This window comes from Aulonocara stuartgranti (genome assembly GCF_965226115.1).
Source record: "Aulonocara stuartgranti genome assembly, chromosome: 3".
NCBI classification, from domain to species: domain Eukaryota; kingdom Metazoa; phylum Chordata; class Actinopteri; order Cichliformes; family Cichlidae; genus Aulonocara; species Aulonocara stuartgranti.
In genome coordinates this window covers 55940743-55957108 of record NC_138941.1, presented here as the reverse complement: position 1 = coordinate 55957108, position 16366 = coordinate 55940743, and the positions used below count along the sequence as shown (strand labels likewise).

General features: G+C 40.0%; 1 protein-coding gene across 2 annotated transcripts; it reads right to left on the bottom strand.

Annotated features, from left to right (window-relative positions):
* Positions 1 to 3583: 3583 nt before the first annotated feature.
* On the bottom strand, positions 3584 to 15896 carry ppm1ka (protein phosphatase, Mg2+/Mn2+ dependent 1Ka). 2 transcript variants are annotated; one of them, XM_082522665.1, is made up of 9 exons: positions 15820 to 15896; positions 14190 to 14367; positions 13544 to 13720; positions 12870 to 13042; positions 12641 to 12741; positions 6697 to 6862; positions 5604 to 5748; positions 4459 to 4593; positions 3584 to 4314 (listed from the first exon to the last, which is right to left on the bottom strand). In XM_082522665.1, exons 2-9 carry the CDS (start codon positions 14298 to 14300, stop codon positions 4183 to 4185), a joined length of 1140 nt encoding a protein of 379 aa, XP_082378791.1. In that variant the 5' UTR covers positions 14301 to 14367; positions 15820 to 15896; the 3' UTR covers positions 3584 to 4182. The 2 variants fall into 2 exon arrangements, with proteins under 2 accessions (XP_082378791.1, XP_082378792.1); XM_082522666.1 differs by having other exon boundaries at positions 15779 to 15890.
* Between the last annotated feature and the right edge of the window lie 470 nt (positions 15897 to 16366).

Sequence of the window (16366 nt, the reverse complement as noted above, 5' to 3'; positions counted from 1 at the left end):
CAGGTATAACAGAATAGCTTCAGTGTAGTTGTTGTTTTAAACTTGAGTATGAACTTATACAAAATGCAGCAAGATATTTAAAAAAACAGTTTTGTTGATTAAAAAACACTATATCGGATTCATATCGGTATCGGCAGATATCCAAATTTATGATATTGGTATCGGTATCGGACATAAAAAAGTGGTATCGTGCCATCTCTATTACTAAACAAACTAGTTGCAACATTAATGTATACATGAATACGTGTATTATGATAATGGATAGAATTTGACTCTAAATAGTCTAAAAAGTACAGAGACTTGTTTTACCTGTTTTACCTAAATAATCATTACAGCATCTGTATAAGAGAGCAGGGCTGCACTTGAGCCTAATACTGATACCCAGTGTTTTCCACACTGGACTTATTTCTGATCACATATTCTGATTTCCTGTGACACTAATAGTAACAACTGCATTATGTTGGAGTAAATTCTCTTTAAAAGTCTAACTTTTAAAGGAAATTTGAACTCTTGTGTGCCTGTCTGTGTAGGTTCTCAGTCACCTAGGTCATGGTAATCCAAGGAGCTTGGAAAGAAAACTGAGTGGACTTCTCAGTTTCTTGAAGACCAGTTGGTCTTAGAGCTGAAGAAGCTTCTCAGATGAGAGGTGAAACATCTTCAAGAAACTTAAAGTCCAGACACTTTTCTTTCTAAGCTGCTTAGTTCTTCTGTGTGTGTTTTTCCTCTGCGTTGCACTACAGCAGCTTCCCCTACTGGACGCAACACACCTCAATTTTAACATTGTAGGGGAAGTAACAGGGTGGAGGGTTAGGTGAGCTTTAGGATTGAGAGTCCCACAAATTGTAAATAATATGTAGTAGAGACCACCAAGATGAAATACCCAAAATAAATCAATAAGTAATATTTATTTATTTCATAAATCACGTAAAATTCCCCATTAATTCCCAGACAGCTTCAGTCATAAAATCTACAAATATCTAAGCTGTAACTTGCAACCTATCAAACCAAAAAGTGAAAACAAATGTTACTGCATTGCAAATTGCCACAGCCTATTTGAGAAACACTGCAATCAATTCACCTGTTAACCCCATGTTTGCCTACTGGTGGCGGTCAGAGGGCCCGGTGGCGCCAGTGTCCGGCAGTCTCGCCTCTGTCAGTGCGCCCCAGGGCAGCTGTGGCTACAATGTAGCCTGCTATCGCCAGTGTGTGAATGTGTGTGTGAATGACTGAATGTAGTGTAAAGCGCTTTGGGGTCCTTAGGGACTAGAAAAGCGCTATACAAATGCAGGCCATTTGCAGGCCATTTACCAAGTGCTGCAAACAAGTCGGGTCTCAGCACTGTTTAGAATTAGTGCTGTGTCACACTGGTTTACAGAGTACATCTAGGTCTTGATGGACTTGACCATAAAAACTTGTGGCCACAGCAAAAAAAAAAAAAAATCCAAAACACACACTAATAATGACCACCTACAATGCTAAAAACCAAACAAATGTCTTACCCCAAATCATACCCACTCAGACCAGAGTGTGCTAATGGTCTCCAGAATTTCCCACAAAGGAAACATGCACCTACTTCCTTTTCAGTCGTCCTTTTCCAATCACATGACAGAAGACAGCAAAGTGCCAGGTGGCTCTTGTTGCGAATATATAGATATTTCCTGCCATAAATATACATAATTGTGCATTACAATTTGTTATCTGTTGGTTCTGAACTCCACATTTGTAAGTCTCTGATTCTAACACGAGTGTCAAATCAAAGTTCAAACCAACCTTTAAACTTTAAAGGTCTGCCAGGTTTCTAAATCTCTAACTGGCCCTCTCACATGAGTATAAACACACACATGCACTCCCTCACAGAGGTGCTAACATTACAACATTTTCTGAAGGTCAGCAAACACGCCGTCCATCACAAGGCTTTCTGGGTCAAGTTCTTGTGTGTGTGTGTGTCACTGTTTTTTGTGGGTATTTAGTGTCACTGACACACATTATACATTAAGATACTCTCTCTGTGTGTGAGTGTGCCGTTGCAATGTCAGTGTCAAGTTGAGGCCATGTGAAGAAATTTAAGGAATCTCAATGGTTTCTATATTTACACACTGGCACCGGAACACCTCATTACCCACAAGGTGGCAGGAGATTCCTGCTGCTATTCTGAGAGGAAAATCCACCCCGGAGAAACTTTCTATGACAGCATTGTGTGTTGGGAAATCACAATGCTACATGAATATAGTCAGAAAGGCCAGCTGTGTGTATTCAGGCTTGTGTTAACAGAAACAAATGCAAACAAGATTAACCAGCACACCATCAGATCATATATGTCACTAACAGACCAAACCTTTGCCCTCTTAATTATTTAATTATTTTTAGCTACTATTTTCCTTATTTTTTAAAGTATTTCTTGTAAATCTCAATTACTTGTAAAGTAGAATTTAAAATCGCAGAATTGTTTACTTATACATATGTAGTTATAGATTATGTTTGCTTGAGAAAATAAAATATGTGCAGAATCAGGAAAGTTGTAAAAATGTTTTGGAAAAAAAACTATCCTAAAAAACTGTGGCAAGAGAGCAGCTAAGTTTCAGTTATTAGCTGCACTGATCCTACATGCATTTGTGTCATCGCGTTTAGATTATTGTAATTCCCTGTTTACCAGCTTGGATAAATCATCTCTTTCTCGCCTCCAAGCTATAAAAAACGCAGCAGCCAGACTAATAACTCGCTCTAGCAAGCGAGCTCACATCACTCCTATTTTATGTTCTTTACATTGGCTCCCAATAGATTTTAGATTTAGAGAATGCTCGCCGTCTCCGCTCACAGACTCAGAGTTTGTTAGTTGCTCCCAGAACACGTCTGAAGACGAAAGGGGACAGAGCCTTTCAGTCTGTGGCACCAAGGCTGTGGAACAGTCTGCCTCTACAACTACTTTGGTTGACTCTGTGGAATCCTTTAAAAAACAGTTAAAAACGTTACTGTTTAAACAAGCTTTCTGTTGACCAATGCTTTTTACATTTTATATTTTTAATTTACATTTGAACTCTATATTGTGTATACTGTGCATTTTGCTATTTATTGTACTGTTTATTTTAATCTCTGTGTGCAGCGCTTTGTGACTACCTGTCTATGGTAGCGCTTAACAAATAAACTTTACTTACTTACTTACATGACACTGAAAACAAAATGTACAACAAAAAAAAGCATTTCAATTCATTGTGTATATTATGGTTTCTGTTTGTTTGCATGCATTCAGTTGAATTTGGAATTTTTCTTCCGTTGTTTTTTGTAATAATATACATACAACAGCAGGCAACCATAAAATATGACATTTGACAGTTTTTTTGTGAAGTCCAGCTGTGTGGAAGGCAAAGCAGGACCCATAGACCAAGGAGATTTACTGCTTTAGCTTGTAAACTCAACCCCCCCGAGTCAGACCTCAGTCATTAATAGATGCCCTCATAACACACTTTGAATAACCCCCATTTTCATAATAAAACAAAAATGTATTTAAAAAGGAAAGAAAATGCAAATAAAAATTCAGGGGGGAAAGTATAAAAACAACAAAGTAAAATAAATACAAAACATGAAGTTGTTTTCAAATATCTTTATTTTCCAATTCATTGTAATAAACAATTTAGCCAACAGTCAAATTCAATTATGAGCACTAACCTGTGAACGAAACTGACACAAGTCTGTGTAAGAAAGTGACACTGATAATAAAACAGAAACAAAATGATGTTTCAGTTTAAAATATCAAACTTTCTTCTTCCCTGTGTCAGTGGGTCAAAGGTCAGAGGTGAGAATGTGGAGCTGGGTGAGGATTTGTCTCATCAACACTGAAGTGAGATATGTGACCCAGCTAGAGATATTTTGTATTGGATTTCTCACTTATATTTTAAAACGTCTTTTCCAAACACAAATCAAACTTTTTACAAACATGATGTACATACAAACACTACAGCAAATCTCTGTATGTACAAGATATATATATCTATCATTATACACTGTATAAATACGGACTTTCTTTTGTTAGCGCTAACAAAGGAAAGTTGATGCTAACATAATGTTTTCAAATAAATTTGATAGGGGTTATGGATCATTTTTAGTATAAAAAAAGATTTTTGTATCCTTAAAGTCATCTTCAACTTAATTCCAGAGCTTTGTGAAGTTATTGTGTCTTTGTGCCGTCTATGCCCATCTCCCACTTGAAATGAAGTTCCTGCTCATGCTGTACACTGTGGTGGAGCTCTGATGTCTCCCCCAGGCTCCGAATGGGATGATGATGATTGTAGCATTGTCCTCTGAGCCGTACTGCAACGCCTAGAAAAATATGAATCACATTATTTATGTCGGCAGACTTGGTGACTATTTGAATCTGAAAAGCCATATCAATTCAATGAAACACATTTTTACTCATTTTCTTTGTCTAATTTATAAAAAGTGGATGAAATAATAATGAAAAACCTGCTGAGCGATGACATCAGCAGCCTCAGTGGGGTCTTGGCATTGGTTGATGCTGTCACAGATCTCCTGATCACTAAGGAGGAAGTTGATACCGTCTGTGGTCAAAGCCAGGAACGAGTCGTTGGCATGTTGGACCTGCAGGAAAAGACAGGTGAGCTTTCTGACATTTCAGCCGTAGAAAGTACCGTTACACTTGTGTATAAACCATGTGAAATACCGTGTAAAATATGGATGTGACATCACCAGTCCCGTTATGAAGTGTAAACTTGACATGGACATGGCTGTGACTCTAAAGCCAAGGTCACCATAGACTCAGGGCTGTTTTCCCACAGACTTTATGACCTGAAGTTGTGTAGCCATTGGTAGGGCAGGGCAATATGGCCAACAATATTTATCATGATATATTATTGAAAATTTGGGATAGCGCTATAACTGACGATATGGTTGACGCGAGACAAAATACTTTACAACTCCACAACTATATTAGTGCAAAAAAAAAAAAACCCCATCAATGTATTTTCACTTAAACAAGCAGCTGTTTTTTTATGTGCATTAAAGTTATATAAAAATTTAACAGTGCAAATGCAAATTCCTTGCTGACAGTTTAACCAAAAGGCATTTTGGGCTGACATATCCTCAATATAACCACAAAACTTAATAATATCCACAAACTTAAAAGGAGGTTATATTTGGTGTGTATCTGATGGACGAAAGCCAAACCAGTTCCACACCACTGAAGCTGCAGCAATTCTGGTTCGTCCGTTTCATTCAACAATCCGCTTTCGCCCTTCTCATTCTCCGTTGCCGCCATGCTTTTCCGTCATGTGCATATGAAAATGAAGGCACTGCGCATGCATGTTTTACCTATATTTTATCGCGATATTTTATTTTCTTATCATTGGCTAACATTATACCGATATTACCGTGAACTATACGATGTGGCCCAGCCATAGTCATTGGGAAGGATTTGGGTAAAAAGACACTTCCGTGTTAACCTCACTTTTTAGACCTTGAAGCCACATCCATGTTTTTCTTTTTTAATTGTGTGGTATAACTCCTCCAGTGCAAGTAAAAGTATATAATTTTAAATAAATATTAAACTCACTTGAAAGTCAGAGGACTGAGGAAACAGTAGGAAAACTTACGGTGTGTCGTTGGGTATCTGGCTCTGCGATGACACCGCTAGCTTTCAGGTGGAAGTCTCCAATGCTTCGTGTCATGGCCAGCCTCCCGTTAACATTAGCCTGACCCACGCTGTTCCATGTCACGTATCCTCCAAACCTCTGGATCCTGAACAAAAATGCACACCCAGGATTACCGTCTCTATTCTGAAAGTCTGGGCGCTCAAAGACCAGGATCAGCTGTGTGCAACTTTGTAAGGCTGTTGCTCTTTCCTACGTTTTTAGTAATTACTAGTTTCACAGTTAGTTAAACACTGAGTTGCACAAGATTTTTATTTTTACATATTATTTACAGCTACTAGCCACAAGGTGTATAGTAAACATTTACAGTGATAGCTATTTTTGTGGTTCAGCCTGCTTTATTTAAGTTATATGTCAATTGGGAACCATGAAGAACTGACCCAAGTGGCTCCAAAGTAGTAACAGTTGGAACAATTAAGGTCTTTAATAAGTTTATGTTTTTGCATTCTGCAGAATGAGAAACCAGACACCAAAGCGTTAACTAGCTTTGGATTAAGTTCAAGTGAAACAAGACTTGGTCTGCTGTTACATAATTCTAGCAGCTTATAGCTAAAGGTAAATCCAAACGTCCGTCCCTGCACATCTCATTTCGAGTACTGGATGAACCAGATCTAATTTCTGCAGGGATGTCCTGGAGCCCCAACTCTGTGCCAGCTGTAGGCTCTCCAACATGCTGCAGGGTGTATTTATACACAATGATTTGACCAGCTGCTTTTGGGAAACCTGAACCCTTCTGAACTCTTTTATCTGTACAAATCTCTTTGGACTATAAGTGGTTTTGACTGAATCCCCTTCAAATATTCCTGCATCTTATTAAAATCTAATTATAATATTCAACAGGTCAATATTACTTTAATTATTAATTTCTTTTTTGTGTTGATTCATACTATAATTTTAAGGTAGCAAGAACACAGTCATTTGATTGCCGCTAATAGTGCCCATAGTAATTGTAATAGCAGTACTGTACGGGTGGATGTAGAGAAAGTTTCATTAACCAGAGGGGCTAACATTTATTGTGGTAGTGGGGACCATGTACCGGTGTCTCTCGTCCTCGCAGTCAGGTGTGTGGTCTGTGGTGAGCTTGTTGGCTTTTCCATTCCTGCACAACATTGCCCGACTGTCACCAACACTACCGACCACCAGCTCTACGCCGTCACGTAGTAAAGCAACCGTTGCAGTGGTGCCAGCTGTCAGGAAAGAGGCTGGAGAGGACGAGATGCAGAAATTTTTGATTGTTATATTATAAAGTCCAAAATGCTTTACAGAAAGTTCTAAGCTTGAGTTTTTCTTTAAGCACTTTTTGTATTGGTTATTTAGACATATATAGACAGTACAATAGCCCTTCAATAACTCCAAACTTTATTCCCTGTACAGTGGGGCAAAAAAGTATTTAGTCAGCCACCGATTGTGCAAGTTCCCCCACCTAAAATGATGACAGAGGTCAGTAATTTGCACCAGAGGTACACTTCAACTGTGAGAGACAGAAAGTGAAAAAAAAATCCAGGAATTCACATGGTAGGATTTGTAAAGAATTTATTCGTAAATCATGGTGGAAAATAATTATTTGGTCAATAACAAAAATACAACTCAATACTTTGTAACATAACCTTTGTTGGCAATAACAGAGGTCAAACGTTTACTATAGGTCTTTACCAGGTTTGCACACACAGTAGCTGGTATTTTGGCCCATTCCTCCATGCAGATCTTCTCGAGAGCAGTGATGTTTTGGGGCTGTCGCCGAGCAACACGGACTTTCAACTCCCGCCACAGATTTTCTATGGGGTTGAGGTCTGGAGACTGGCTAGGCCACTCCAGGACTTTCAAATGCTTCTTACGGAGCCACTCCTTTGTTGCCCGGGCGGTGTGTTTTGGATCATTGTCATGTTGGAAGACCCAGCCTCGTTTCATCTTCAAAGTTCTCACTGATGGAAGGAGGTTTTGGCTCAAAATCTCACGATACATGGCCCCATTCATTCTGTCCTTAACACGGATCAGTCGTCCTGTCCCCTTGGCAGAAAAACAGCCCCATAGCATGATGTTTCCACCCCCATGCTTCACAGTAGGTATGGTGTTCTTGGGATGCAACTCAGTATTCTTCGTCCTCCAAACACGACGAGTTGAGTTTATACCAAAAAGTTCTACTTTAGTTTCATCTGACCACATGACATTCTCCCAATCCTCTGCTGTATCATCCATGTGCTCTCTGGCAAACTTCAGACGGGCCTGGACATGCACTGGCTTCAGCAGCGGAACACGTCTGGCACTGCGGGATTTGATTCCCTGCTGTTGTAGTGTGTTACTGATGGTGACCTTTGTTACTTTGGTCCCAGCTCTCTGCAGGCAGTGTTGGGAAGGTTACTTTTAAAATGTATTCCATTACAGAATACAGAATACAGAATACATGCCCCAAAATGTATTCTGTAACCTATTCCGTTATGTTACTCAATGACAGTAACGTATTCTGAATACTTTGGATTACTTAATATATTGTGGCGAGTTCAGACAAGGAGGAGACGGAGGTATCGTTTGGTCTTGCTTCCCGTGAGCTAGCCAGGGAGCACAGCCGTTTATTACATTTGCAGAAGAACACACTGCCACTAGCTAACTGCTCAGCGCGGCAACCACAACACACATAGGGCGCCCTCTGGCCCCGGAAGGACACACTGTCGCAGCGAGAGGGCGTCACCCGTCACCATGGCAACATACACAAAACATAACTGTACAAGCAGAACCCCGAACAGCCCTGACCCGCTACAATATTATCATGCTTTTTACAACAACGTGAATGTACTATTGCTGTGTGATTTATTACTATTACTGAAGGTCCACGACTCCGAACTGTAGTAAAGGGACCTCTGACTAATGCTGGGCTCACACTGTGCGATTTTTGGCCCATTTTGAGCCGATTTTTGAGTCGTGCGATCGTTTTGGCGATCGGCCCGATTTTGGCCTTCATCGTGCGTCGTGCATCGTGTAGTATACGTGGGGTAACGAGAAGCGATTGACACCTCACGACCAGCTCCCGATCATCAATCGCTTGGTCGTGAGGGTGTCACCGCAGTTTGCCACACTGCGCACGCGCAAACACAAATGTCAGCGAAAAAGACGGCGTAGCACGGCAGTGCAGCGTGTGATCTGGACACAAGCGATGGAGGCACAACCTGTAGAACCATCCGAGCCCTTTCGATGTGGCCTCACAAAATTATCACGACCACAACAACCGTGAAAATAGTTGGATCGACACTGCTGCTCAATCACAGCTGCCTGACCAATGTTTTTCATTAGCAATTTAGCAAAGTTGATGGTGGTGGTGTGTCTGTGTGAGTGAAAGACAGAGAGGGAGAGCGAGCGACAGAATTTCTGTTATAACCTTCATTTTTATGGACGCACAGTGTGAGCACTCAGGTCGCATCAGAGCATCAGCAGTATAGTGTGAGACCCTGCATCGTGACCTATGAACTTCTAACCCCTGCGAGTCAATCGTACAGTGAATCGCGCGACTGAAAAAAATCGCACAGTGTAAGCCCAGCATAATACGGCGGGGTCCCTGTCGGCTGGTAGCCGAAAAATAGCTCTACTTTGTTGTGTGGGTCAACTTTTCTTGCGACAGACAGAGAGAGGCGTTGAAAGGCTGCTCCAACGGAACTTGTTGTTTTCGGAGGAAAACACGAACACAGTGAACAGTCGAGTCTTAATAGCTTACTTACAACTGGGCTCGTCAGGCACTCTTCTTGGCTGCAGTGGTTATTATTATATTTACATGCTTCCAGCTCCCGTTTTTGCTCGATGACTGCTCGTACCTTTCCACTCCCCTTTTTCTCCCTCCTAGCGCTCACAGACACATAACGTGTATGGCAGTCCATTCTCCCAGCAGCACGGACTACACTGAACATGATGCTACATTCTTTAGAGCTATGCTTGTAGCATTCTGCCTGTTAGCTTAGCACAACAACAACAACAACGAAATAACAACGAATCTCTCTCTGCGACACACAGTCGCAGAGAGAGAGAGCGTCGCCCTGTAACCATGGCAACCGTAACGCTGCCGCCTGGAACAAAAGAGCGTAGCTGTCAAACAAACCCCAAACAGTCCTGACCCGCGACAAAATGAAACAGGAAAGTACCCCAGTGTATTCCATTTATTTCAACAAAGTAACTGTATTCTGAATACCACCTTTTTAAACGGTAACTGTAACGGAATACAGTTACTCATATTTTGTATTCTAAATACGTAACGGCGGTACATGTATTCCGTTACTCCCCAACACTGTCTGCAGGTCATTCACCAGGTCCCCCCGTGTGGTTCTGGGATCTTTGCTCACCGTTCTCATGATCATTTTGACCCCACGGGATGAGATCTTGCGTGGAGCCCCAGATCGAGGGAGATTATCAGTGGTCTTGTATGTCTTCCATTTTCTGATGATTGCTCCCACAGTTGATTTTTTCACACCAAGCTGCTTGCCTATTGTAGATTCACTCTTCCCAGTCTGGTGCAGGTCTACAATACTTTTCCTGGTGTCCTTCGAAAGCTCTTTGGTCTTGGCCATGGCGGAGTTTGGAGTCTGACTGTTTGAGGCTGTGGACAGGTGTCTTTTATACAGATGATGAGTTCAAACAGGTGCCATTCATACAGGTAACGAGTGGGGGACAGAAAAGCGTCTTACAGAAGACGTTACAGGTCTGTGAGAGCCAGAGATTTTCCATGTTTGAGGTGACCAAATACTTATTTTCCACCCTAATTTACGAATAAATTCTTTACAAATCCTACCATGTGAATTCATGGATTTTTTTTTCACATTCTGTCTCTCACAGTTGAAGTGTACCTCTGGTGCAAATTACTGACCTCTGTCATCATTTTAAGTGGGGGAACTTGCACAATCGGTGGCTGACTAAATACTTTTTTGCCCCATATGTTAGTTTGATGTGATTTTAAACCAACGCATTGCGTTATTATCTACACAAGTGTCAAAACTATAAAGATTAAAATGCTTTTCTATTCATTTAAGATAAAAGTTGTGATCAAAACATTAAAAATTAAAAATACACTTCTAGATTATCTTCTTGTCCACCTCTGGACTGTTTTCAGCTACTGATTACTTGCAATGGTGGACTGTGTCACAGCATCTTACAACTAAATGGAGACAAAACTGGCAAATAAGGTAAGTGGTGAGTGAACATTGTGTTGGGGCTCAAAAAGTGTATTTAGTACACTGTGAGTCAACGCATTCCAGCACACTCTAGCTTTCATATGTTTTACTCTGAATATCATTCCCTAAGTGTTTCCACACAGGCAAAGACTAGCATGACTAGCATGTCAGGGATTTGTAGCGACAATGTGTAAAACTTGAGACATTGTTATTCAATTAAAGCAGCTACCAATGAGAGTAATGGATGCTGCTGATAAACACATGACATATGAGCAGTGTTGGGGAGTAACGGAATACATGTACCGCCGTTACGTATTTAAAATACAAAATATGAGTAACTGTATTCCGTTACAGTTACCGTTTAAAAAGGTGGTATTCAGAATACAGTTACTTTGTTGAAATAAATGGATTACACTGCGGTACTTTCCTGTTTCATATTGTCGCGGGTCAGGACTGTTTGGGTTTTGTTTGACAGCTACGTTCTGTTGTTCCAGGCGGCAGCGTTACGGTTGCCATGGTTACAGGGCGACGCTCTCTCTCTCTCTCTCTGCGACTGTGTGTTTCCTGGGTGAGAGAGCGCCTTTTCGTTGTTGTTGTTGTGCTAAGCTAACAGGCAGAATGCTACAAGCATAGCTCTAAAGAATGTAGCATCATGGGCAGTGTAGTCCGTGTTGCAGGGAGAATGGACTGCCATACACGTTATGTGTCTGTGAGCGCTAGGAGGGAGAAAAAGGGGAGTGGAAAGGTACGAGTTGTCATCGAGCAAAAACGGGAGCTGGAAGCATGTAAATATAATAACCGTTGGAGCAGCCTTTCAACGCCTCTCTCTGTCTCTCACAAGAAAAGTTGACCCACACAACAAAGTAAAGCTATTTTTCGGCTACGAGCCGACAGGGACCCCGCCGTATTAGTCAGAGGTCCCTTTACTACAGTTCGGAGTCGCGGACCTTCAGTAATAGTAATAAATCACACAGCAACAGTACATTCACGTTGTTGTAAAAAGCATGATAATATATTAAGTAATCCAAAGTATTCAGAATACGTTACTGTCATTGAGTAACGTAACGGAATACGTTACAGAATACATTTTGGGGCATGTATTCTGTATTCTGTAATGGAATACATTTTAAAAGTAACCTTCCCAACACTGCATATGAGAAGATGGCAAAGATATGGTTACCTATGCAACTGGAGCCTGGAAAGTCCACTAGTGACCAACCATCAGTCGCTAAATCTGTTTATATGTGGTTTGGGCTTCACCCTTGGAGGTGCACAAGTTCACAGTACAGAAGCCAGGAAATATAAAAATGAGGGACATGTTCCTGGTCAGAGAAGAAGATGACCTTGAAGGTGGGATCCAAATTTAAACCAGTTATGGGTTTAGGTTTATTTGTTGGCTAAGTCACTTTACAGCTACACCATGTCACCTCCAGATTTATCCACTATGCTAACTTCAACTTTTCATTGAAAAGTCCATTACTCTCACTGAATAACCATAATGAACTCTTTATTACTATTTACTTTCAGAGCATCACAATTAAAATTCAGTTGTCCAATACTAACCCTTTTTTAAATCACTTTGATTCACTCTTTATCAGCAAAGTCACAGTTCTCTATTTAGTTTTTTGTTTTATGTCTTAGAAACTACAAGACATAGTTGGTGTTAACATATTGTGTAACTTCCTTTAGGTATCTTAAAGATTTCACAAATACAACAAGTCACATTGTGCCTGCTGATAAGACCTGACAAACTCGAAACGTGAATCACTTTTTACCATGTTGGCTTCCAGCACTTTAATCTTTACGGCTTCAGAGAAATGACTTGTGTCTCACCATTGTTGAAGTAGCTGAGATGTGTGTGTAGAGCCTTGTCAGCATCTAAAAAGGCTTTCTTTAAAACTTTCTCCAGATCATCATCCTGTTCCAAAGCATCTCTGCACCAAAAAAAATGAGTTTAGGTTTTTTGTTTGTCTGTTTTTGTGAAGTGCAGTCATTAATGACTACACAGCTTGTCCAGTATTCAGTTGTTTATGTTCTCATATTTAAAGGCAGTATGCTCAACCTGATAAATTTCTCCATGAAGGTGTAGCAGTAGTCTGCAGCATGCGGGCCACCATGGCCGTCGAACACAGCGAAGTACAGTAGGTTGTCATGAATACGGCCGATGCGGAGACGGTCCTCGTTCTGATTCCTAAGACCGAGAACAGACGTACTGCCGACCCGAGACAGACTGACCTGAGAGGTGGAGGAAGACAACCTTTGGTTGATAAACTGAACTGACTGATTAGCCATTTCATTCATGTGTCCCAACCATGGGGGGATATGTAACATGTTAGGTTAAAATCTTTTTGAACCTGTGACCATGCCCTTAAAATAGCCACTGAAAACAGTCATTGTATACTTCAATACTTAACTATTTGTGCATTTCTGAATATATCTATTCAACCTATGCTCTTTACTTTACTTTAATAGGTACACGGTGCCAGTACCCAACTAAACTCAAGTTCGCCTGCAGAAGTACTTCAGGTCTTCATGGCTTAGATTAAACAAGGTGCTGGAAATATTTCTCAGAGATTTTGGTTCATACTGACATGTTAGCATCAGTTTGAACTTTAGCCTAAAGCCTTTAGCCTGCCATGTGACTGACTGATAGATACTTGCATTTGCAGCTGTACCTGATAAAGTGGCAGGTGAGTGTATTTATTATTCTTTTATCCATCCACTGCTCTTTCCTACCTGTGGGATGGGTCTTCCATATCTGATACTGGAGGGCAGTAGTATTGGTTCTTCTATCCTGTTGTCCCAAATACCAAATGAGTCCCAGGTCACTGGACGGACGCTGATGTCACCGTCCAATCCGACTGATCCACTTCCCTGCCGCACGCCCACCATCCCAAACAATGCCCCGCCCACCTACAGGACGATCATCCAGGACAAGGTTAGACTACTGTTGTAGCTTGTTTGTGTAAAATCTGATCAGGGATTTATTTTTCTTATCATAAGATCGTGAGAATTGTGTTGTTTCAAAGAAGACGTTACATGGTTACTTTACTCACCAGCAACTAATCCATTTTCCAAAATAGTCATAAAATTTATGTCTAATGACAAAAAAATGATCTTTTTGTTAACACTATTGACAAAATATTTAAGCAATCTGTCTTTTCACGTCACACTATGTCTAAAATAAATAAATCACATTCCTGGTGCTTCAAATGAGATTGAAGTGTTAATAGTAAATAGAAAACTCTGGATTTGTAATCATGCAAAAAACAAACAAACCCAATCTGAACAAATAATTAAATTCTGTTCCAATTTTCTGAAAGTAGGATTACATGATTTTATAATTTTGAAACAGAACATCACATGTAAGTCTCAGATTCACCTGTCCAGAGGCCGTGGAGGTTTCTGGTGAGGATCGTATGGAGAGGAAGGTTTGTCTGGAGATTGTGGAGCGACCACAACGCAGCATATTGAACAGCACTGCAGATGACATGACTGATTGCCTTTAACAGCTGTGGAGATTTTACAAAGGAGGAACGACCTCGCCAGGTGATGGACTTCTAAAAAGAAAGAAGAAAAATCATGTTAACAAGGCTGAGACTTGGTGCAGTAAATAAATTCACATTCTTCCATCCTCATGTTTCTAAGTGAACAGTATATGCACAATTTTCTTTCTTAGAAACTTGTGGAATTGTTAATGTTAACCTTCAAACCCAGTGTTACGATCATGCTTGTGGTTTTGTTGAGTTACGATTTGGATTCTTGTAATTTTTTTTTTGTGATTTGATTTCTTAATTTTTCTTATGGTAACAACTTTTTGTAATTAGAAAAGTTGTGCAGAAAAAAGTATAGCATACTTTTTTAAAAAAAAATATAACATTACTGGTTTTTCCATCCAGTTGTCCAGATGTTAATAAAACCTATATTCCTATAAGTTTGCAGGATGTGATTCACAACAATGTGACAAGAAGAACATAAATCAGGTATAATCATATCAGATAAATGCACATTATACTTTCTGAGAATCAGTTTTGAGTTTGTTGGGGTAGTTTCTAGGATGAGACCTTATTAGACTGAGAAGTGGTCAGATGTTGGCTCCAGTTGGAGTTTAATCTTTCAATTGTACGTAAATGACATTAACAAGGATTATGTTTCTCATTCTCTCTCTCTACTTTTCCATCCCTCATCATCTCTCTATATATGAGTATGTCCACAAATAGCCTCACGCCTCCTGCTGTGTTTTCTTAGCACATGATCCCCTATCTATTACAAGTATGGCATGGGCATGAGCTCTGAAAGTACAGAGAGTGTTACTTCTTTGGAAAGGAGTTTCCTTCCAAAGAGACACTTTTTTAAAGATAAGTAGCCTATATTAGCTATAATTTAAATAATCGGAGAGACAGGTAGACTACTGAAGTTGCAACCTTTCCCCTATTTACCTTTGACATAATTTACATCTTGCCAGTAGTCAGTATGAACCTGTCAATATCTTTGGATTAAATTTCACTCTGCAGCTCTGGGGCATGCTTAAGTAAAGCTGCCTTAACTCTGCACTTCAAAACAGTGTGGGCACAAATAAACACATATTGTTGACAAAACACGGCGATGCCTGCTTCACAGATGAGTAAATTCAGAGGTCACATGCACTGACACACATAAAAGTAACAGTTGTAGGTCAGTTATTAGAATTTCGACCTGAATTTATTCAAAACCTAGCATTTTATTTATGAGATGAAAAAATAGCATATAAAAAAATTTAATGAGGAAAATTTAATAGACAAAAATTACAGAAATATAATTTTAAGTTATTCTATATGCTAAAAATATTTTTGCAAATACATCACACGTCTTGACATATCACAGAACATAACCTAAAAGAGTATAGCATGTTTAAATGAATATGACATAACTATGCAGGACTAGCAACTTTAAAAGTAAAGCAAAAACTGAACTGCAGCTGCACAAAACCACCTTCTTCCTGTTTCTTGTACTTCTGTTATTGATCTTCCCACCTTGTGCTGCCTCTGTAGCAGCAGGTGTCCAGAGTCCCAGCAGCTGCCTGGAGCCTTCAGCCGCTCTTGCGCTGTTGCTGTCAAAGCTCAGGGGCTCGGCTGGAGGGTATTTAAACTGAGCCGCACCCATCCAATGAAAACGTGAGATGTCCTGACGTCACAGTTGAATCACATGTGGAGGTTGTGACTATTTTGGGCGCCAAGCCAGTTGAAACACTGTGTGTTAGGCAGGTCTTTGTATGCTTGTTTTTACAAATAGTTAAAAAAAAACAACAACAACAACAACAACTACAGCTCCAGTCCTAAAAGTTAGAGCAATTCAAAATGATTTAGAGAACACAAAAAATAAAGCAGGTGTAAAATTAATAACACTAACAACAACAACAACAATATGAGTAACAAGAAGAAGAAGAACCAAACTCTGCAGATGTGTACATGATGGGTTGCTATGAAGGTTCTCATCTATATTAGATATTGTGACATCATCATGTTGCCTAGCATCTATCAATTAACAGCTTAAAATGGTGCATTTGTAACTTTTTTGCAT